Genomic DNA, 24976 nt, shown 5'->3' with positions numbered 1-24976 from the left:
CTACAAATATATCTAAAATAACTTTCTATGGATTTTACTGTGGGGCCAATTACATGCAACCACTGCCTCATGAGCTAGTTTATTTCTTACCCAAAACTTAACCATGAATACTTAGTATTGTTTAATCTCAGTGAAAATTTGCACACAATTGAGCTTCAAATACAGTTTCAGACTCTTCATCATCCAATGTGCATCCATGATGCCTTTAATCAGAATAAGGTACTTGTAAAATGTGCACAATACATATGCCAATAAATCTTCACCATGTACAAAACTGATCTTAGGTTAAGTGATACAAAATTATTTGACTATAGCTTTTTAATTAAAAAAACGAATTTTTCAAGGCAGAAGCCTTCCTATGTTTCTGTATTTTCCCTGTGACTAAACCCTTTTCCTACAGTAAATGATAAGCTCACGTGAATCTCCTGTTTGGTTTACCTGTTGAAAACATTCATACAAATGCAATAAAAGGAGGCAACACAGTTCATTTCCAGCTCAGCACTGAGGGATCTGGGATCCATACTGCTCGAGCTGTGAGTAATAACAATTGCTAAGTGAGGCCAGTAGTGTATATGGTGCACACCATTTTCTCTTCTCTTCTTTCTAACATCACAAGGTACAGCAGCTTCACAGATGAGAGAATTGTGGGAAACACACTGGATTAACTGGATGTCCCAGCTGACAGCCCAGAGGGGGGTGGTGAATGGGGTGACATCCAGTTCACAAGTGGCTTCTCCCAAGGGTCAGGACTGGGGTCAGTTCTGTTTCATCTCTTCGCTGATGATCTGGACAAGGGGATTGGGTGCACCCACAGTTCAAAGGTGGCCCCAGGTCAGGCAGGAGTGTTGATCTGCTGGAGGGCAGGAAGGCTCTGCAGAGGGATCTGGACAGGCTGGATCACTGGGATGAGGGAACTGTAGGAGGTTCAATGAGACAAAGTGCCAGATCCTGCACTTGGATCACAACAATACCCGCAGTGCTACAGGCTGAGGGCAGAACAGCAGGGAAAATGCCCTGGTGTGCTGGGCAAAAGGGGCTGGACATGAGCCAGCTGTGCCCAGGTGGGCAGGAAGGCCAGTGGCACCTGGCTTGTCCCAGCAATGGTGTGGCAGCAGGAGCAGGGCAGTGACTGTCCCCCTGTCCTGGGCACTGTGGGGCCACCCCTGGAGTGCTGTGTCCAGCTCTGGGCCCCTCATGCCAAGAGTGACACTGAGGGGCTGGAGCCAGCCCAGGGAAGGGCAGCGGAGCTGGGGCAGGGTCTGGAGCACAAGTCTGGAGAGGAGCAGCTGAGGGAGCTGGGGGGGCTCAGCCTGGAGAACAGGGGGATCAGGAGAGATCACTGTCACTTATCTCTGTCACTGATCACTTACCACTGTCCACAACTCCCAGGTGGGGGTCAGTCTCTTCTCCCCACAACAAGTGACAGAACACTCTGATTGTACCAGGGGAGGTTCAGATTGGATATTAGAAAGAAAATTCTTCCCTGAAAGTGTTGTCTGGAACTGGCTGCCAAGGGAAGTGGTAGAGTCACCATCCCTGGAGTTAATTAAAGAGGTGTAGATGTGGGTTAGGGACATGGGTTAGTGGTGGGCTTGGCAATGCTGGGTTAATGGCTGGAATTGATGACCTTAAAGGCCTTTTCCAACATAAATGATTCCATAGTTCTTTGGTTTCAGTCTTGATCACCAGGATCCTTACTCTAATCATATAAACTTTCATTTTTAAGAGGCAAAAGGTTGTATGATCTGTGAGGCCTGACCAAACAGGCACTCAGAAGAGAAAGCCAGATATCCTTTCATGTTTGAACTAACATTACTGACTGCTGCATGTTTACACACAAATAAAATGTTAAATGAATGTAGTTTATTTACACAGGTTGATGCAAGTATGTATGTGAACCAATGGGCACACTGTAGCTTTGCATAAACAAAACACTCCTCTTAAGGGAACTATGAATAAAAGCTTTATTTAGCCCAGCAGTAATTTATCCTCTAAACAACTTCACACAGTTAGAGGGAATAAAATGAAAAACAAAGGAATATAAATGATTAAAAACTATTTGCTGTGATACTTTACTAGAAATGAAGATTATAGAGGGCAAGAAATTTCCAGTCAGGAAAAAAGGCTTTTTAAATCTTTTAAATCTTTTGTTGTGCCTGTGACTACAGGTTGAAATGATTGATTTTCCTCTATGACAGTGTCTTAAATTGTGTGTCACATAGTCAAAATTTAAAGCTTGATAGGTCCACAGAACAGTTTTAAAATCATTCAAAGAAGCTCAAAATTTAATTAGGAAAAACATTAGACCAATTAAGACAAAATGGTAGTATAAAATATTAAGGTAAAACATGTATTAGTGTGACATTTGCATTTTTATGAAGTATGAATCACAAAGAAATAAAAACTGCTGCTAAATTTCAGTTAAGCCCCTTTTAAAAATCTTGTTTCCATGGCAATGCTGAGGATGTAAGATATGGATTTTTTATTTAAAAAAAATAAAAACCACAACAGTTTAAATGAGAAATAGCAACATCATGGCCTCCTTTCAATTTCCTAATATGCCCAAGAGGCACAGAAAATAAGTCACCAAGACATCAATGCCAGGAATAAAGCAGGAGGACAGACTCCTACTTATTCCACTGGTTTGCAGTATGCTGCTAAATAAACACATTCACCAGTGCAATTCTGCTGCAAACACACTAATTGTTATCAGGCAACAGTATTTCTGCAATCTGAAGGCCTAGCAGAGCCCATTCAATCAGGAAAGCTTAATAGCAGCACTCATTACCAAGATGAGCTGAAATTCCACTACAAAGGCTACCTATGACAAAAGTAACCAAGTGATTATTCTTTTACATTCCAGATCTAAGAAAAGTTGTTCAAGTCTCTAATGAGTAATCAGGGATTGAGGTTTCTAGGCTACAAAAATCCTGTTATGGCAAAAAAGGCAGAAACCTAACACCCAAATCAATACTGTATTACTCTCTCCACAGGCAAGAGCTGCTGGGTCAGGAAAATCATGAAAAATTCATAGTGAAGGTGGTCAAGTCATCCATAAGATAGAGAAAATAATGCTATATCTAAAGATCCCTTGAGCAATCGAAGACATTTTATAGATTTCACCATGGATAAGTGCTGGTTTGTCTCATCTTGTACCTTAATACTGTTCCTCTCTTATTTCTAACAGTAAATGAGAATGGTCTGGTCTATATTTACTGCCTTTCCTATTTACTTTATTAATTTCTCTGTCTTTGTGCTCCACTGTTGTTGCAACAGCTACCCTCAAGAGAATTCTGAGTCACTCCTGCTAGAAGAAAAGACAGGTAACACATCTTGGAGGAGTCCTCCACCTAAATTCCTCAGCAGGGATGAGCTTAATTCAGGCTAAGAGAAGAAGTTAGGAATGTCCTGCTCCTTTTTTGTGACATCACTTCTGCCAAAGGGGAGCAAGCAACAGCCTTCATTTTTATCAAGTCAAAACTCTCCAGCATAAAAAAGAAAAATACTATTTTATTTCATATAAGGGCAATAGAAAGAAAATAATTGTTTCAAGACATACATATAGAAAAGTTTTGAGCACGATTAATAACTGGGTTTGCACATTTTCATTCCTCCTGCAGCATCAAATTTATGCCTAACAAAACAACAGGAAAAAAAAGTAAAATGGCAAAGCAGGTCCCCCTGTACAATATATGATAAAGTAAGTAATAAAAAGGAACCCTAACAATAGCAAGAAGTGATAGAAATCTAACTGCCAGATAGAAGACACAGCACTTTCTAAAGGTTCATAACATTTCTGAAAACTGGGGAAAGGTACATTCTTCCACAATGCACAGAAATCCAAAGCTTTCCAGTAAGATGAGCTGCACAGTTATCCCACACCTGTAAAAGATTTAAACATTCTATGATTCAAGACACAAGACACTTTGTGGAAAATGGATATAGTCATGATTAAATCTGTTATGCCAAAATAAGATAAACAATGTAAGAAAGACTGTGCATCTCTCTGCCACTGAGGAAAAAGAATTAAATTAAGGATGAAAACTGCTAGTCCATTTTGTCAATTGTCTGCAGGATGCAGTGCTGTCTCCTGTTCTGTAACAGCAATCCCTATCTAGTGAGCCATTTAAGAAACTGTTCAAGTTTTTTATTGTGTTTAAAAAATATTATTCACCTGTGAATGTAATTGTCCAAGTATACTGCCTCTCCAGATGCACATTAGACTCAGCCATGTGCAAGTTCTTGGAATAATCTAGAATATAATGAATAGAGGGGCAAGACATGTTCTCTCTTAGATTTTAATGTGCTGGACATTCACCTAGAACATTAATAAACATCTCTGACCTTGCTATGTAATGCCAGTCAAAGAGCCAGAGAGCAATTCCATACATCAAATGTATTTCGTGTTTTTTGTTTGGTTTCTTCTCCTTTAGGAAAATTAGGAAAGAATATTGGAAGCAAAAAAGCAGGAAAAAATTAATTTGGACAGTAGTGGGAGACTTAGCTCTGAAGGTTTATGCAATTTTACTTGAAAGCACATGAGAGAATTTATAGAGATTGGTGCCAAGGAATATAAAGGCCAATTTTCCAAGGTGCTAATAGTACTGAAATGTCACTAAAGTCAATGGAAACTCAGGTTATTTTGCACTTCTTAGAAAATGTTTGAAAATAGCGAGACCATAACAGGGACCTTGTGAAATCACTTGTGGCACCTGTATTCCCCTAGCAGAGCAAATATCAGCACTGAAAGCAGAGGTGATTTTGAAGCAGAGGGGTGAAATCAGCTACGTGGAAAAAAAGGACTTATTGTTGGCATCATGTAGCATGACCAGGCAGCATGCATTCACACCATGGGCCAGTACCACAGAAGATGACACATGTTAATATGTGCCACCAACACAGTGCTGTATGAAAAAGTGTTCAAACAAATTCACCAATGGTTGCTCTTGATTGGTAGATCAGAATATTTAAGGTTGGGGTATTTTTAACTACATTGACCAATGTCCAAATCTATCAAAGTTGTACAAAAAAGGATTCCCAAAGAAAACAGGTTTTCTAGAGAATGACACAAAGTGTCATGAATGACAACATTTCTGAGGCTGCCAGTACTTCACTACACATGGATTATTATTTTCACCTAGGTGAACATAGCAAAATGTTCCCTTGGTGAGATGAGAGAACTGGAAATCTGCATCCTTGAGCAGCTCTGGTGCTTCAGTGAGAGCCACGTGTGGGGCTGAAACACTGATTTTTGTCAGAGCTGATTCCAGAGTAACCCAGCCTGTGGCCAGGTTGTCCCTCAAATGCCTTATCCAGAAGTTTCCATTTACATGGCTTAGGTTTCAAGTTCTCTGGGTTAAAACACTTGCAAGAGTAGCACAAAAGATGCCACTAGTCTTATTTTAGCTTATGGGTATTTATTATGTATTAGCACTAATATGGTTATTTGCATGGCAGACAGAATTTTTCTTTTTTCATTTCTCCCCACAGAAGTTCTCTAAAATATTCTGTTCTAAGATATTCTTATAGTAGCATGCAGATACAAAAAATATAACTTTCATTAGAAAAGAATGAATGATTGGGAAAAGGAATACATTATTTAAATAAACAAAAATCATTGTTTCTTGCATAAAGATAAGGATACTCCCTAGGAGAATGTTGAAAAGTTTGCATTTGTTCTTGTTAATTATGCACTTTATCTTCAAAACCAGGAAAAAATTCAAACTATTTTTCATTAATTTTCCACATATATATATAGCACATCTATTAATAAAATAATCTTTGGGTGTAGCAGAATACATTTTACAGCCTGATAAGCATTGCATTACACACAAAGTAAAATGGTTTATCATTTACTGTGCTCCTCTCAGTTAATATCTGTAACAGCCTGCATCTTCTCACAATATTCTAACTTTACATTACTACAAAACACAATTTCATAAATTGTAAAGGTCTGTACAAACAAGGAATGTATTTTAATACAGAAAACTTGACACTATCACTGCACTTTTTTTCATAAATATTCTTTTCTTTCTTTGACATTTTTTTGGCTTACACAACAGGGTGCCAAACATTTGTGACAGCTTACAATAGAAAAACAATATTGCTTTTAGTTAACAATGTTAGCTATGAATATATATTGACAGCATTTTCACTGCAGATTTGCTGCCAACATAATACAAAGCAAATAGCATTCAATATGTTGGAACACTCAGGGGAATTAAAGAGTTTCAAAAACAAATTTATGGCATTAGGTGCTGAATGCTAAATCTAATGAAAATGCAAATTCGGAAGTATCTCCTGCACATACTTCATGCAAAGGAACACAGTTTGGCAAAGTGATAAAATTAAGATTGTTTAAGTCAGGAGAAAATTATGTTAAAATGCCTCTGCTTGTTTGGCTTTTTATAAAGCCAGTTTTACCACAAAGATTATTTTTTTTCCAAAATTCTTTCTGCTTTTCTTCCTTGAAGTACATCAGAGAGAGAGCATAAAAAAACCTCTGAATTCAAAATGCTCCCAAATGTTTTGAGAAAATACAACTACATCATTTTATAATTTTAATATTTGTAGCTTCTCTACTAATCACATACAAACCCCAACATCACTGTTCCCTTGAAACAACAGAAGCTGAGTTTTCCATCCAACTCTGTATATTTATTATCTACAAAACAAGCAAAGGAGTGCATAGAAATTATGATTTAAATGTTATAAAATACAGTAATGTACTGCAACATTGTAGTCTCATCTCCTATATATTAACATGTATTTTTAAAACCAAACATTTCTTGACCGTACTGTATACCTGACATGACACTAATAGTTTTTAAACCATTTACAAAGAAAATTAATGGAGGTTAACAATACCACAATGCCAAGAAAGCAAAAATTGATCAGATTTTTCAGCTGTTGAAATAATAATTTTTTATTAATTTTTAGGTGAACTTGATGTTTATCATGGCTGAATCATAACAAGCTGTTCAACACTTATATCTAACAGTAAGACATAAGACAAAAATATTATCTAAGTTTCAAAATAACTTGTTTAGATAGACATAAAATTATATTGTAATAAAAACAAGTTCTTCATAGGTTGCACTCTGGTACTCGGGAAGGCATTTTGCACTCTCTAAATAACAAAGAAAAAAGGAAAAGGAAAAACTATTTGTAGAACAATCTTTAGGTTTAAGCAATGAAGTGTAAATTATAATCCATAATTATCAAACTCACGATAAGACACAGAAATTTATGAAATTCAGGTTTATTAGAAAGCTGAATGAAGCACACTTTAGGATTAAGCTTGGCCATCACACCCAGTTTTCCATGAGACTCATACTACTTGCATTATAGAATAGCCTAAACTGCAAAATTATACAGTACTTCCCACTCTGGTGAGAGAGGCACAATTCCACATTTAGATCTGCAAAGGAAAATGAGGAAATGCAAAGCTTCCCTTTTGCTAAGCTATGAATTTCAAAATGTGCTTTCGAGCTCACCCAGTGCAATATGGACCCGTGTTCTCTAACACTGATTTTTTAGAAGCTGAAAGACTTAAACTGGTGAGGATGGAATAAACACAGTTAATTTGTTAACATCTACTCTGTCTCTTTTCACTAACTGTCAAGGAAATCATATTTTACATTTTTTTCAGTATGTGCTTGGAAAGGATTTCCCAGTAACCTACACTCAATCTCACTGAAGGGTGACAGCAGAAATCAATATGTGTCTCTGAAGAATAATCTAGCCAAACATTTACATTTAGAAAATTCATTTGTATCTATGCATGAGAAATTCCTGGGGGAAAAAAAAATTATCTCCCTGCATACATGCCACCTCTTTTTATAGGCTGATTGTTATAATGAACATGCTTTAAATCAATAAAATAAATATATATATAACTCCATGTAAAATAACAATTGACCTAGGTAGGTGGCTATATTAACCTCTGGTTCAAAGAAATCCTTCTGCAGCCAAAGGGAAGAGACAACCCACAAGGAACAGCAATTGTAGTTTCATCCTGGATATTCCAAAGCCATGGAATTGCCATTCCACATGCCTGCCAGGAAGGATATTCGGTTTAATCTGACTATTGAGGTGATTCTAAACCTAACACTGGAGGTACTCAACATCACTGTCAAATTTGCAGGGCCAGGGAATGCCCTGCCATGGACCCCACAAGACTCTGTAGGGCTCTGATTGTGGGATTAGTTTTGCCCACAGAGCTCACAGAAGATCAGAACACAAACACACAACAAGCTGCAAAGCTGCAATTCTGCTTCCCTGCATCAGCCCTGAGTACAACATGGTCCTGCATGAAACCATGCAAAGGGGAAGGAAAACCTGCTAGGAGAATCTGCACATTGGTGTAATATTACTTTCATTAAGGTTTTAATAAAAATATTTTGTGAAGCTTCATGAGAATTTTCAGAGGGACAATGAACACAACACCCTCCAAAAATTATGCTGCACAATTAGAAAATTAAATAAGTGCTCTGTAGAGCACCATCAGTTCAAGACAGGTAAAATGGCCATTCCAATAAAAGCTTGTTACAGTGTTCAAGGTTAAGGCTCTGAATTCATGCATTTTGGTGTTTAGTAGGACAATACATATATTAAGTGGGCAAAAATTTTGGTAGCACTGCTCTTCTCAAAGGTGAAAATTATGATAAGGAAGCGGTTGTCCAATTTGTTGTCTCTTCTCTTGGAAAATTATTAGGGAAAAAAGAGAGTGGTAAACAGGAGCCACAACCCTGCTCAGTGACTGGCTTAGAGAAAACAAATATTTTGGGCAGATTATTTGTATTCCTTATGCCAAGCCACTAAAAGCTTCAGAAAGATTATCCTTTCTATTACAATGTAAACGCCATTCAACAACATGCACTAGATTTAGCAGAAAATACATGCAGTTGTTTTAAATCTATGCTGAATGTGTTCCACTGTATATACATCCTCTAGTAAAAGGAGTAATAAAAAACTCATTTCTACTTGAAAAAAACCTGCCGAGTTTTCGTTCCTACATAACATAATGCATATTTAGACTATCATGTTATTCTGTAAAAGATGTCCAAACAAGATGATTTGATGTTGGAATAGTCATCTCAGAACAACCAGAGCAATGTAAGGTAAAATAATTGTCAAGTCAATCTCTAGCTTACACTTTATTGCAGAAATAAATTGAACTCTGCTCTAGCTTTTTGACACGTAATTCTGATACTAATGGGTTCAAATCCATTTCTCTTTGCTCTCCTTCCTAACAGGAAGCCTTATGTAATACTGTGTCAGAAATCTACCAGTTACTGGCTAATGTTTCCCTTAAATAAAAAGTCTCTGCCTGTAATAGTATTAACAGCTGCCATCAGTTTACAGTAATGAGCCACAGTTCATCATGGAAGTGCTACTATGAAAATTAGAAGCTTCCATGGAGCTTCGCAAATCACAAAAAAAATTACCAGAGCCACCCTGAGCTGTGGTGTAACAGCAGATGTTGCCTATCCAGGGTGTACAGGTCAGATCCTAAAATGGGGGAACTGTACTCAATCATCAGAATCACTCAGCTGATTATTCTGCATTCTGTATATAAAATACAGCAGCTCTATGTAAAGAGTCAGTTTATAAATCCAGGTCAATTTCCCTTAATTTCTCAAAGCAAAAAAAAAAAAAAGCTCAGTAATTTTACAGAGTATTTCACAGCTTCCTCAATAGATAAATTAAAATATATTTTGCTGGAAGAAACATAATAATTTTACTATATATAATACAATATCTCAGGTAACCTATACAGTTTTCCAGTTTCAATTAACAGGAAAAAAAACCAAACAAACCAAAAGAAAAGTAGCTACAAATATTGGCATTTCAATTTTATTTGCTCCCTAAAATTTGAAAGTGCATATCTTAATGTGTGATAGCTCCAGAGTTTTATAAACTAAGCATGTACTTATAAGCAGTATAGCAAAGGAACAAAATATTTAATTGAGATCAGGATGGAATTTTTCTGTGGCATTTAGCACTGCAGGAGCTTTGCTTCCTCAGAAATCAATGGGAGATACAGATTATTCTGAATTTTTAAAAATTAAAAATTATTCTGAATGTAAAAGATAAAAGGAAAAGTTCAAAACATTTCCTCTTCACTTCTTCAATGTATGCTCCTACATTCTGATATAAAGACTTTTCAGAAATAAAAGGAAAATGAAACCAAATTTGCATGGAAGACAATTCACTCTGGAATTAAAAAAGGGAGTATTTAATCAGAAATCAAAAAGGTTTTAAATTGAAAGAAAAGTAAGCATGTCACATCACTGACATCAAGATCATCACAGCGCTGATTTTGTTGATGACATCTCTAATGTATTTCTGACATTTTGAGTGACAGATGCCACCACCACAGGAAATTGAACACACCTGGCCATTAGTTTCCTGGAGGCAAAAGGCAGTGTTAAATCTGCAGAGTACAGTATGTGTGCAATAATTACCTAACACTGGAATCTGAAATGTTCTTACAGACACCTGGAACAGAGAAAGTTTATGAATTTAACACTGCCTTGCCAAGAGTGAATATTTCACCAGGACAGATGTTGTTCTGGTAGTGCTGACTGTTTCCCCTGTTTACCAACCCACCTGCATTCATCACTGTTAAAGGATGATACCTGTCATGACAGCTTTGGATAATTTCATGGACATGCACACTATATTGCACTTACCAAAGTTTCACATGCACCCTCAATCTATTCCAAGCAAACTGAATTATTGATCCAAAATAAAATTATACGTACTTGAAAGGATTCCAACTTGGAAGAATCATCATTTATAAATCTAATTTTATACATGACCAATATAGGCACAAGTTTCCAAAATGGTAACAGGTTTTTTCTTCAAAACTGCAGCATGTTCAATAGATTTTTCTTTTTTTAAATGTTGAGGCACACATGCAATCTATTTTAAATGTCATCACTTTGTTTCTTATTTAACTATCATTTCAAATGGCTTCCTCAGTAAGTAAATGATTACCTTAACTGCTACAGGTATCATCTAACCCTGTGCATTTTTGACTTATGATAAAATTGTACCATTTTCCAACACAGGGATCAGTAAAACTACTTTTAAAAATACAAAGGCTCCTTTGAAATAATCCATTTTAATTTTTTAATACAAATTTCAGATAACTCAAGCCCTTGCCTAACAAAAAGGAACAGACTCATATTACCAGGTGCTATGATACCACAAGGTCTCACAAAATTTGCATCATGATTCTGCCTCCATCCTTCTTTTCCCTTTTTTTTTTCAAGTTGAAGGGCATGTGCTACTCAAATAAATAATCTGCTTACCCTCTAGTAACACTGCTACTAAACAGTTATTATCCAAATGCACTCACCTCAGCCTCTCATGTTTTCTAGGGAGATAGGCAAAGATTTATGCATGTTTATATATAAAACATACATATGCACACAAACCCAGCTTTAAGGAACTTGGCCATTGCAGGATAAGCAGTGCAACGTTGTCATACACAGGGATGCCATAGGGTTAAACAAAAACCAACTTAAAGTCCAGACTTTTGCTGCTTCTAAATTCTAAAAGGAATCCCAAAGGATACAAACACATAACTGATTTTGCTCAACTGTTGTCATATTTGCTAGTGAACACCAAAGAATTTTCACTAAAATCATTCTCTAATTGAGATTAATTTTTTTTTTACTTGATTTTTCCTGATGAAAAAGTTTCAAGACATCTTTGGCTCCTTTTTAATCTTCCAAAACTGATTATAACTTCAACCTTTATGCAGTATTTGCTTTCCTCCAAGGGAAAATAAATCATGATATGATATGACATGATAATGATGAATGATAATGACTGGCAAACCCAGCAGCCTTAGATGCATGTCAAAGTTTAAATTTTAACCAAGTTCAGCCACAAGAACTGAAATCCACTATTTGATAGCTAAGAGAAAAGGAAAATCTTCACTCACATATGAAACAAATAAAAATTTGGTACTGCTCTAACTAAATCAATACTAACACTACAGTAAGCAGGAAATGAAAAGTTATAGCAGTGATGCTACTTGCAGTTACATCTTGAAGTCAAAATGGGAATGTGAGCTGGTAGTGTCAGCTGGGTTACTGATATCCATTTAAGCTCTTAAATATAGATGGTTTTCAAAAAAGTGTCAGAACTAAAGCAACAAAATAAATTAGTATGACAAAACAAAACTGGGATGTGAAAAACATCAGGTTTTGCCTACCTGTGTAAATGGTGACAAAAATACCAAATTACAGGAAGAGTCGGACACCTCTTTCTAGAGTGCTATAAATTCACACAACAGTACATAAAGATGGGTAACAGCTGAAGGCTTCCTAAACAGGGAAAATTCAAATAATCTAGTGATTTTCCTTGCAAATTATTATAAACAGCTATTTGGAGAGATTACAGGAGCTGACCAGAAGAGGATCAATAAATTATTAATGTAAATTATTAATAAATGAGTGATGTATGCCTAATTTATTAAGAAGGTATATGCAATGAAACACACCAAAGAAATTATGCATTTAAGGTTGGTTAGGAATTGTTGCAAAAAAATGCTTTATTCATTCACTTCAAATGTATTCACTTGAAAATTTCAGATCTGTACTCTGTCATAAAAACATGCCCTTTTACATATGCATTTTCCAAAGCTAGGTAAATTCAATATAGCCTCTAATGCACAGTAAAGAAAAGATCTGTCTTCTCAAATGTGAAGCTGGAAAGAGTATAAGATGTTATAAAGCATCTTGATACCAGTAACTTAAATCCCCAAATGACAGTAGAGCAAAGCATGTCTGCTTAAGAAGAAGAAAGTAAAAAGGTAGCCTGTGTCCAAGTTTAGCCTGCTTTTGATGTCATATTCACTCCATCTTACTTTGGATACAGCTTCTGCAGGAATTAACTGCTCAGAATGAGTTCTTAGGTCAGAAAAAAAGGTTGAGTACCTCAAATTATGCCTGTTTTTCTTTTTTTCCTCCCTGCTTCTCCAAAATGTGTCAGCTGGTATAAAGAGAGACATTATCTCTCCCTATACACGTATCACTCATATCTTTAAACAATCACAGCTGTAGCTTCATAAAGAAGCAGTTGTCTGCTAAGGATCATTGAGTTGTTTTAGGACAGTGAAAAGAGGCCTGAACATATTATAAAATCCACTGTCAATAACAAATATTTCCTGAATATCTAATCAATTAAAGACTACAGAGTTCTTAAAGCCTTTTATATTTTACAAAACAGTACAGGACAAAAAACCATAAAATTCTACAATGACAGTTCCATGCATTCATAATAATGTCCAGCTATGATCATCTCTGTCTTACCTGGGCATCCTGTTTAAAATTCTGAAGAACAGGCTATCCTTTTTCCTGGTCCATACTCACACATAAAAAACCCCAAAAAAATTCATGAGTCCAAATTCTAGTTTCAGTCCAACAGCAACTGAAGTAACAGAGAAAATGCCTTTGAAGTAAATAACATTTGGTTCTTTGATTTTAACCTCAATCTGGATTGATTTATTAACTGTAAGTAATGATCAAGTCCTAGCTGCCAAATATCCATTCTTCTCCTCTATCCTTCTTGGTATATTTTGTCAGTACCTTTGTGATGAAGAACTCCAAATGTGTTTATCAACACTTACAGAACAAAATTTGGCACTATTAGGAAACCCCTTCTGTTGGAAATTCTTTTTTTAATCTCAGTGAAAATACCATTCCTCAACATGATTCATCAGACAGCAGAGCTCCTCAGGGTACACACACACACAGAATTTGTCATGAGGCCTAGATGTGCATTAGTTAGTGGTATAATATGGCTACTGTGTGTTAAATCAAAAATCCTCAAATATTTTTAATCCTTTCATTGCTTCCTAGTATTTAACTCTTATCTCTTCTCAAATTGCTCAAAAGAAAATTTTCTAGGACAATCATCTTTTTCCAGTGTGGTTACAGTATCTGGAACAGTGAGTGTCAAGCACTTGAGAAGAATTTCTGGCTGTGGCCCTCAAAAACAATAATCATTCTTTTCACCTGTAAAATCCTCCAATATTAGTATACCAGCATATTTTTTATAATTTATCACACGTACACACATTTCTTTTTTTTCCTCAAAAAGCTCAAATGAATCACTGTTGCTAGTAATAGCATTAAAGCCATTCTAGCTCAGAGGTAATCTTGCACCTGAAGCACTGTGTATTTAAAATACTTGAAATGCAATTGGGAGATGAAATTTGTTCATCCAATTTCCGACTGCGCAGAGAAGAAATTTAGCAAAATCGTAGCTGGTGTTTGAAGGGCCATGGCTGAAGTGAATAGGAAGCAACCCCTGCCCAGTAAAGAGCATTATCAGGAATAGAGAGCAGCCTGTGACACATATATAATTAGAGAAATTGGAGGCTTTGCCCATGAGACCATGTGTTCCACAGCAAATCCTATTTCCTTCACTCTCCCTTTCGTGGATGTGTGTAAATCATAAAAGTCTATGTGTTTTCCTTACATATAACATATCAGTTTCTTTTTTTTCTTTTCCAATGTTGGTGTTAATTGAATTCACCAAACAAGCAACAAAAAAGAATCAAAGCTCACATCTTTTCAGACCAACTGAGTACCAAGTCAGAAACCATGTAAGGAGAACAAAAGACCAAATTTCACATCTTGCAGGTATCTTACATGATGGCTCATTTCCTCCCATAAATATAAGGCATTGGCTTTTTTTTAAAAAATCTTTTTTCCTTGTTAAAAAAGTACAAATAAAACTGACAACAAACAATGTCTGATGTAGAAGCCCAAATCATAAGGAGGAAGAAATTAATTTACCAACTTCCAAATTAAAAAAAAATTCTGTTGGCTCTACTTCAACGTCAGGAAGTGAACATCAAATAAACCAAGTTTATAATAAAATTCTAAAAATAATTCTGGAAATATTAGGGTGTCACTGGCATGGCACAGAGCTTAGCTCTATTACCTATGAAGCACAACAGTAACCTCAGACATACGTAACAGGAGCAAGGAAGCAATCACTCTAAAAAAGACTTCTGTATGATAGGGAAAAACTAATTAGGCCTGAGTTTCCATAGTGATACAGCAACAAAAGGCTGCTGCAATTTCCAGCTGTCTACAGTGAGGCAGTAACAGAGCAAAGGGACTCGAGCCCCTTCTCTGTAAATTGGGATTAGCATACTCAGAATTATCCATTAAATTTTAGTTCCGCACTGTAAAGAAAATATTGAAGGAACTGGAAGAGGAAGAAAAATAATAAAAACAAGAAGTTCTGCAAGAAGAAAAATTGCTAAATGCTTTGGATTTGGATTTCATGGTTGGATTCTCTGCTATCTTAAAAATGCAAATTCCAATGAGTACTTTCTCCTATTCATCTCCTCTGTGGATTCTCTGATGTTTAATAAGAAATGATCTCATACTATAGCCTGTCTGCCAGTGGGAGCACTAATGGGTCTCTTGCCCATCTGGCAGCCTGTTTTCCCAAAACTTACAGGAATTCCTGTCCAGTGATGCTGAAACTGGCCAAGAGTTAAGAAGCTATTGAAGGAGAAAAGAGAGGGATCAGCAGCCATACAAACACCTAGGCTAGCAAGTAGACTCTGTGATCATATAAGCTTTACTTCCTTGGGAAACTGGGCTAATTATCAAAGGACTGAAAGATTCACTTATGATGGAAGTCCAAAGGCCCCAGAGGGGAAAAATACTTAAAAGGTAAAGTGGCCTATTGGATATAGGGCTGAAAGAACCAAACATGATAGCTAGGTTGACACACAAATGATGAGGAATGTTATAATTCACGGAAATATAAATGTTAGTCAGGGATGATGAGGATTTATTTGTACCAAGAGGAGTTATTACTAAGCAGAATTGCAACTGGGAATTGTGGGATTAAATAAAGGAAAGCTTTAGGCTAAAAATCAAGCAACACCGAAAGTGAGAGGAGTCTATAAAAACAGTTTTGAGACATTGGAAATGGAAGCTCCATGACTTAAGAAAATTAAAAGCAGAAGAAAGCAAAGAACCTGCCTGTTTTCTTATAGAATAATGCATGGATGGTAAGATTAGCTGGAATGTCTAATTGTTTTTTCTTTTCATTTATCATTAGATTAATAACACAAAATTCTGCACTAATAGGCAATACAAAAAACAAAAGTAGCTACTCTTTGTGAGTCCTTATCCAAAAGGCTGAAACCAGACCCAATATATATAAATGTATTGATGTGCCTTCTTCACATGTTACTTATATGATAATCAAAAATTAATACAATATTATCCCAGTAATGATTTAGAGAGAGCTATTAAAATATCTGCTCTTATACATAATGTGATCAAAGGTCCTCTCTATTTGTATTAGTGCAACATTTTGAAGCAATGCTGAATAGTTTGGGCTTCCTTGTTACTGTTTTCTAGTAAAACATAAAATAATCAAAATGCAGAAAACAAATTACACAGTATGTTTGATGTAGCAACTTCTATCTTTCATTTAATATAGCTGAGCTGCAATGACTAATGCTGCCCATGGCCTGTAGTACAAAGACCTAAAAAAAGGTTCCAGACTAGATTACGTCCAGGCAGGTCTCATTTTAACGGAAATTGGAGAGATGAGAAAAAGATTATAGGAGGACACATTATAAAAACAGACCTCACAAGTCAAACTTAATAGTGGAACCATTCTCTTTCATGTAGACAGCCATGAAAACAAATATCCTGTAAGCACTAGATATATATTGTATCTTTCTACCCGATCTCTTTGCCTCCTTGAGACAGATTCCCATTCATCTCATGACTATATAATTTGATCATAGTTGAGTAAGGCACAGCAGGGGAAAGGGTCTGTCTGATAAAGTATCAGGCTCCAGGACGATAGATAAACAATTTCATGATTTCCAGTTCTAACAGGAATGATACAGTGCTGGATATTAAGATATTAGTCTCGTAGGAATACAACTATCAAGCTTCTGCAGTTTTTTCTCTTACTAAATATGCTTTATTTCCATTAAGTAAAAATGACAGACTGATTCTGATAAACTAAGGCAGGCCACCAGAACAAAATTCAAGGCACATGTGAAAAGCGAAATGAAATTTTTTTTATTATTATTTTTCCATGTGAAAGTTAGTATATAACTTTTATAAGTGATAAAATAGAGCAAGGATGTTTCTTTCTCAAGGGGCATCTTTACTGCAGAAAACATTATTTAAAAGTAAGTGAAACAGTTGCCTATCAATTTGCTTCACATTTAAACCTCCTCTTTCACAAGGGACACGTTGGCAAGCAACTCCTCTGCTACAAGTCACTGGGGAAATGCCTGTTTGCACAGCTACCCCATTGTTCTACAGGTATTAAATGAAGGCTTGAGTGATAATATTTGAACAGCTATGATGGACTTCTTTTTTCGTATATTAACACACATATTTGGTTAGAATGCAAAAGCACAAATACGTGGCAGCCATTGTTAATACCAGTTCTGTTAGTTGGCAAAAATTATACTGCCTTTGCAATTACCTCCTGTCTTGGATAGCTGAAAAGCATGGTCATGCCCTCTCCTGCTGATACCTGCTTTTGGTTATAAAAGAGTCAAAAAACAGAGATACATTTTAAAGCAATTTTTAGTTGTAAACCTGGGGAGTCATCTTTTTTTGTTAAAGTAAACATATCCTGGAGTAAGCAGTTTTTGAAGGTATCATACTATCTAATTTATTATCACTTACCTGTGATTCCTTCACGTTTTCCACAGTGAAGTTGAACCAGACTCGGAAGCGTGGGTTGCAGGTGTCTGGCCTGATGAAGAGGTCATACTCAAACTCTGTGACATGGTCCACCCGGCCAAGGTTCCCTACAAGGAACAGATGAGACGGGATGAGTTTTAATGAATGGCTGATCAACTCTCCAGGAACAACACTGAGAAAAGGTTTTAAAACTTCTACCTCCATTGGTTAAAATATACAAGTAAAATAGGACTTACAACAGTTCAGAATTAGTTTTTAAAGGTACTTCAGAATTACTGTTAAAGGCTTCACTGTAGTCATAAAATAAAATATGTAGCAGAAAGCTACTTGCATATGAATACACCAAAAAGAAGACAACACAGATTTTTATTATTCCATCAAATTGACCTTTTGTCTCCTCTTATCTGAATATTCCAATTATGTGTTCTAACATCATTTCCATTGTTTCTTTTTTTCTTTTTGTCACTTTCCTAATGATGTCTCTGCACATCTTTTAGTCCCCACCTGTTAGGATTTCTTTCCTTCCAATTGTTGCTCATGTTCAAGTCCCTGTGACAGTAAAGAGTCCCCAGATTTCTGCTTGGCCCCTCTGGCTGTTGCTCTAAGCATCCCTCTCTCCCCACAGATGGTCCAGCCTTCACCTCTTCTGTGATTCAAAAACCATCTCAATCCTTTTCCTTCACCATTTACAACCACTATCCCTTCCTTCCAAAAACACAAATGAGATTTTGCTTCAGCTTGTTCCCAGTGAATTTCATGGAATAGTATTTTTAGATATAGTCAGAGCTACATTGTCCCCTATGGCATTATTCAGCAGGCAACCACACCAGCTATAGAAATGAAGTTCAGAACTGGAAAAACCCACTAAGTGCTTTCAAATTGCTAAAATGGCATTTTTCCTTTGAAGTGTGCCAAGATTTTTAGAGACAGGGTTTAGACTGTCCATTTCATTTATACACTACAAAAATAAGACTTTACATTTTCCTGATCCAATCCAAAACCCATCTCATCTTGTAAGACAGGGCGATGTTTTAGCTCACATGCTAAATTATATTTCTTTTTTAAAAGTAACACTGAAAACCTGGGTTTATGGTTTCAGGTATATTTCTGGGATTAGATATATCTTCTTGGGTTGGAATTATACTGTTGGGTTCTAATGTGTATTTATAAGGTTTTTTGAGCTAAATTCTTCCCTCTTCAGCAAGTCCCACTGCAGTCAATAGGACTGTTCTCTGGCAATACATTGCTCAATACCAGTATGAGCAGCAAAATTCAGCTGATCTGCTGCTCTGGGCTGGAAAAGAAGAGGGGAAAAGACATTTTTAATTCTGTTTATCAATACAGTTCCAGGATTTCTACCTTATCCTAAATTGTTTCTGGCTTTACTAATGGAACATGCTTAATCTTCTCTATTTTTAATGTTATCCTCTACTTTCCTACCCACATCCTTCTTTTCAGAAGAAAATTCTCTCCACTGCTTCCCTCTGCAGAGACCTGCTCCACGCTCTCAATCTGTTCCTGAGGGCTCGCCTCAAGGAGACACTTGGCATTGGCAATATTTGAAAAAACAGCTCTATTGCAAAGCCAGAATGCCTCTGCCAAACACAAATAATGTCACCTGCCGTGGTGGGTGTCCGTGCCCAGGTGCCAGCAGTGGGCTGCAGGCCTGGCTCTTGGGGAGGCTGAGCTGCCCCTGGCCCTGCCAGCCTGTTCCTGACACTCCCAGATGGCTCCAGAAAGCCTCACCCATGGCCAGCCCAGCCCCTCAGCCCAGGTGGTGAAAATGTGTCCAGTGAAAGCCAAAATCCTGCACAGGCAGAGGGGCGAGGGAGCCTGAGGAGAACTGAGGAGGAGGAGGGAAGGGGATGCTCTGGGAGCCAGGACAGAGAACCCTGTGTCCTGTGGGGAGAGGCTGGAGCAGGTGGGTGTCTCCTGGAGGAGCACTGACCCACAAAGGACCCAGGCTGGAGCAGGTTGGTGTCTCCTGGAGGAGCACTGACCCACAAAGGACCCAGGCTGGAGCAGGTTGGTGTCTCCTGGAGGAGCACTGACCCACAAAGGACCCAGGCTGGAGCAGGTTGGTGTCTCCTGGAGGAGCAGTGACCCCAGAGGACCCAGGATGGAGCAGGTTGGTGTCTCCTGGAGGAGCAGTGACCCCAGAGGACCCAGGATGGAGCAGGTTGGTGTCTCCTGGAGGAGCAGTGACCCCAGAGGACCCAGGATGGAGCAGGTTGGTGTCTCCTGGAGGAGCAGTGACCCCAGAGGACCCAGGATGGAGCAGGTTGGTGTCTCCTGGAGGAGCAGTGACCCCAGGGCCCCCAGGCTGGAGCAGGTGCTCCTGACAGGACTGCAGCCCTGGGAAGGGAAAAGACCCAGGGTGGAGCAGAAGAGCAAGGAAGGATCAGCCCTCACCCCTTGCACAGCTCCTTGTGTGGGGAAGATGATCCTGGGAAAGAGGGAAGGGCAGGGAGAAGGTGCTGGTTTAGTTTCTCTTTGATTTCCACTGTGCAGAGCTATTCTAACTGGCAATAAATGAGTCTCCCCAGAGCAGAGTGCTCTGCCTGTGCAGCCCACTGGTGAGAGCCCTCCCTGCCCACACCTCCACCCAGGAGCTTTTCCACCTCACTTTCATCTCTGTCCTGGTGAGGAATGGGGGAGAGAGAGCACTGGGTGGGCAAAGCCAACCCACCACTGCTTCTTAGCTGGAGTCCCTGACACATCTAAGTGCCTGTTCTGCCACAGGGGTCAGACCCATCCCTCATTGACAACAGAACTCAAATCTTAATGTAAACTAAGATTTCCTGCAGATTATTATCCAAAGTAAATAAGAATGGTAAAACCAAGCTATTGCATTGCAATACCTTTAATTAAGTGACTTCATTTTGTTTTATTTTTCATTAAATTTCATGCATAAATGACACAGCTGAGATAATAATATTCCTTGGATATTTCAGGATTTAAGTAGTCCAAGGTATTCATCCCAAAAGTTTAGATTCCAGTTGCATCACAGGTCACAGACTTAGATCTCTCTGGACAAAGTCTGGTGTGTGAATTCACTTCAGCCTGAGCTATGCATGGGATCCTGGCAGATTCTCTAGGGTTAAGGCAGCAGGCTGCATGAACACAGATGGTGGGCTAGGTCCATCTTGTCAACTAATAAACTAATATACATGCCTCCCAGCAATCCCAGCAATTCCAGATATGGATTAAGTTATCTGCAGCACAGAGCAGAGGTGCAAATTTTGATGGAATTACTCCCAAAGAAGGACACAGAAGCAATTAAATTCATATTTAAAGTTCAAAGACCATTAAAAACTTGTACTGCAAGGCATAAGAAACAAAAAGATTATTAAGTGAATAATTAAAACAGAGCAAAATGAGACCTTGATTTTGACCTTTTGAACATTTCAGTTCCTTTTTCAGCATCAAGCTAACCTGAACTGGATAGGGAACAGATGACCCACTCAGAACTGCTTTACAGGGTCCTCAAGATCCCTAAACTAGCACAGGAGCATTGTACTGATGTCAGGGGAATCATGGGTGGTGAAGAGCTGGTGTGCTGAAGCCACTGCCATCCAGTCTGCTCTAGAAAACCCATCCCAAATCCAGCAGAGCCCTTAAAATGTAATCGTCTTTGTGCTTGACTCCTCAGGAACCCCAGCATGGTTTTCTCTCTTGATTTGAATACTCCCTTCCCTCCTAATGCTCTGGGTATTTTTTTCTTTTGTGAGTTTATTGGTTTATCATTAGTTTTTGCCTCTTACCAGGCGCACATCAGCTGCCATTGTCACCTGCAGCCCTCTGCAGTTTGGTGTCATTTGGACATTTCATTAGCCCACTATTTCTTCTCTGTCTTCCAGATGCTAGAGAGGCTGGACTGAGCATTAATGCCTCTGGTAACTAATTCAACAAGTTCCTGGTGCTCAATAGACTATTGTTTGTAATATCACAGCCTTTGCTCACAATCTGTCAGCCTAATTTCAGCCCACATAGCAATGTCATTAAACAAGACAGCAGTTTTGGTACAAAGAAGCCAAGAACTGTAGGAACAAAACACCTCCTCACTTTAAGAGATGCTTTGTAGAAAACTGATAATGCCACCGAAAAACATTTCTTGGTGTCCAAGCACAGATTGAAACTTCCCAATGTTAATCTCAAAAAAAAAAAAAAAAAAAACCAAAAAAAAAAAACTGAACTGAGTTTTTTTATCCTGCCTTCAGAGTGCTGTAATCATGGGAAATGCATTTATTCTAATGGATGAGAATTATATTCCAGTACCACAGGTCCCACAGTGACATGCATTAGAAACTATGGAACAGGAATTAAAACATTGATTACAGCATTCCCTTTAGATATTAAGCCCTTTTAACATTTTAACACTGAAAATAAACATTTTTTTTTCTTAAGCCCAAACCATCTCTAAACAGATTTTTTTTTTTAATCTATTTTAATTTTTTTTTCTTGCCTTTTTGCTCAATATATAGCAAGAGAGAAAACAATTTACTAAGTGAGTAGACAGCAAGTTCCTCCTGTGTCCCAGGAATTTCTGTGCTATTCCACAATGCATACACTGAACTTTGCAGCACCTGCAGCCAACAGTTTCTGTGCTGAAATTGTGACAAATGCAAGAGAAAGCCAGATAGCAGCAATTTTTTGAAATGAACCTACCAACAGTTTTCAGTCATGATTCAACTACTGTATGACCCCTTGTGTGCACAGTTCTTATTCTGTGCACACTGCTAGTCTAGTCACTTGTGATATCAGTAAGAGAGTCTGTTCACAACCTCATTGGTTAAGAATCTTCTTCTAAAAACAGAGAAAAAGTCTCACACTACTGAAACATCAGCTTTGCTTTACTTCACTTTGAGTTCATGCCCATGTGAACTCATCACCACTCCATTCCATAAATACTAAAGTTGTATATATGAGAGTATACAGCATTCTTCAAAGCCTCATCACTCCATATCTTGTGATTAGCACTATATTTGGGGGTTAAGATTATAAAACACAAGATATTAATGTTATTTAAGGTGTTTCTATGATTCGTGAACTGATTAATGAGAGCTGCAAGTGAAAAAAACCCCAACAACATTATGAGCAATAAAATCTGAACTGGTTGGCACTCTAAGACAATTCTTGTTCAACTTGTTTTTAATTATTTGGGCGCACATCTGTATACAAATGACTGTCTGACTGCATCTTAAAAGTAAAACAAGTAATTTATTAGGGTAGCCAGCACTTTGCTAAACACTTTGGATTTAGTTGTGGGGTTTTTTTCTATTATTATTTTACTTCACAGAAATATTAGCATGGATCTTTTTAAACTGGTGGGAAGATATGAACAAATCAAATTCCCAAATGTCTATAAACTGACTTTCACTTAGCCTTGGGGTTTGTTTTTGAGGCACGCTCAATTTTCAGTCACAGTTCTGTTCAATACTCTTAGCATACTGAGAAAAGAGGAGACATACTTTCCTTTAATCATTCGAGCTGAAATTCTTAATTATATTTGCTTAAATTACTTCACAGAGTAATGTTTAGTGCAATGCTCTCAAAATGTGAACAGTGAAAGGGGTCAATAGCATGTTTCAAGTTTCTTTAAAAGTCAGAAAAAAGCCCAATGATACTATTTTATTAATCATGCAACACACACTTAGTCCTCATAAAATATTAATGTTATTGCTTCCTACATCAATAAAAAGTGTACTTTACACAAAGAAAGAAAACCTGCTGAAGAAAATGCTAGCTAAAGTTACTAAACATTCTAACAATTATCATAAAAATGCTAGAAAAGAAAATATAGATATGTTAAGCAATCCTAAAATCTTCTTAAACTGCACATTGTGCTTGCCTACAGAGAATTTTTAAGATGAAAAATAGACCTTGAGGGTCTTAGACAAGCCTGAGGCAATATAAAGAAAAAGGTCAAACACTCTGCTAAAAAGGACCGTTATCTTCAGAACAACAACTTATCAGCCAGCTTGCAGCCCTGCTTATTTACAGTTATTGGTCCCAGAGGAAGTGCACTTCAGCGCAGGGCGCGATTACTTTGTAATGAGTTTGCCAGAAATGGTAAAGGAAACTAATTTGTAACAATGTGCTGTTCCCGGCACATGAACTTTCTCAGACACTTTTTTTTTTTGGTCTGGCCATGAATAACTAACTTCAGCCTCCCTAATAAGCAGTGAAAACAGAAGTGCACTAAACCCGCCTGAGTCGCGAGCGTAAATGCGCTGAAATATCAGTGATTATCCCTCTCAGCTGTCCATTACAGTACTCATGATGACCACCAATTCCCCTGTGGTGGATATATAGAATGCAGGTTTCAGGGGGTGGATTTGCACATGAAAATTAACACCATTTGGAAGAAAATAGCCTGCACCTGTCACAGATTAGCAACAAAAGGTCAAATGCCTCCTTTTACACCTAGAGCACTTGCATATTGTATGTCTTGCTTATAGGAGCCTAATTCTAGTTTCTTAATTCAGAAAAGTGAGCACCATGGTGAACTGAGGAGAAAAAAAGAATTAAATCTTGGCTAAAAGCTATCAATAAATCTATTGATCAAGATACATATGAATGGAAGTAGCTGAGGCAATCTCTGTCTCTAAAAGAGGTAGTTTTTCAAAAAGAGAATTACACAAAGTGCTCTTCTGTTTTTGTCAATATGCTGCCAGGTTTTGAAATGCTATTTTTCATCCACACAATAAAAATCTTGACAAGTAAGCAATAGAAAATCACTAATACACTTGCAGCTGCATTTCAATCTATACAAATTCTTTAAACAAAAACAACCAAGGAACAGATTGGAATATACATCATTTTCATCAGTTGAACCTGGGATCTAAGTCTAAGATAGCCAAACAGTATTAATCTATATTTCATGCAACTCCATATTTCCCAAAATAAGGTAAAATGTTGAATATGGAATAACCTCTATGAAATTCATCCTTGCAGATCATAAAACACATTGAGATGATAATACAAAGAAATTTTATTGATATGTTCTAAATGGAACAGGAACTACAGGGACTGAGATCTGTAAAAACTTCTCTCTAGTGAAAGATTAGATATCTTCTGAAAGGAGTGCATCTAGGAATATCAGATGTAAAATTCCCACTTGCTTTATGGTCCTGCCTGTGAAAAGAGTCCATAAAAAATAGTTTGGCAATAAGTCCTAAAGAACTTCTAAATAGTATTTGATTTCTAAATAGGAAAAATATCTAATGAAATAGGGATGATAT

General features: G+C 37.4%; 1 protein-coding gene across 1 annotated transcript in view; it reads right to left on the bottom strand.

The window, feature by feature from the left end:
- The window catches only part of AGBL4 (AGBL carboxypeptidase 4), an 870267-nt gene that overhangs the window by 805649 nt on the left and 39642 nt on the right, over positions 1 to 24976 (bottom strand). The window contains exon 3 of the mRNA XM_059853862.1: positions 17715 to 17839. Within this exon, the coding sequence (XP_059709845.1) occupies positions 17715 to 17839 (125 nt within the window). The remainder of the gene's footprint in view (positions 1 to 17714; positions 17840 to 24976) is intronic.

Source organism: Haemorhous mexicanus, chromosome 9 (genome assembly GCF_027477595.1).
Source record: "Haemorhous mexicanus isolate bHaeMex1 chromosome 9, bHaeMex1.pri, whole genome shotgun sequence".
Taxonomy (NCBI): Eukaryota; Metazoa; Chordata; class Aves; order Passeriformes; family Fringillidae; genus Haemorhous; species Haemorhous mexicanus.
Note: the sequence above shows the minus strand (reverse complement) of the source record. Positions and strands in the feature narration are given on the sequence as shown.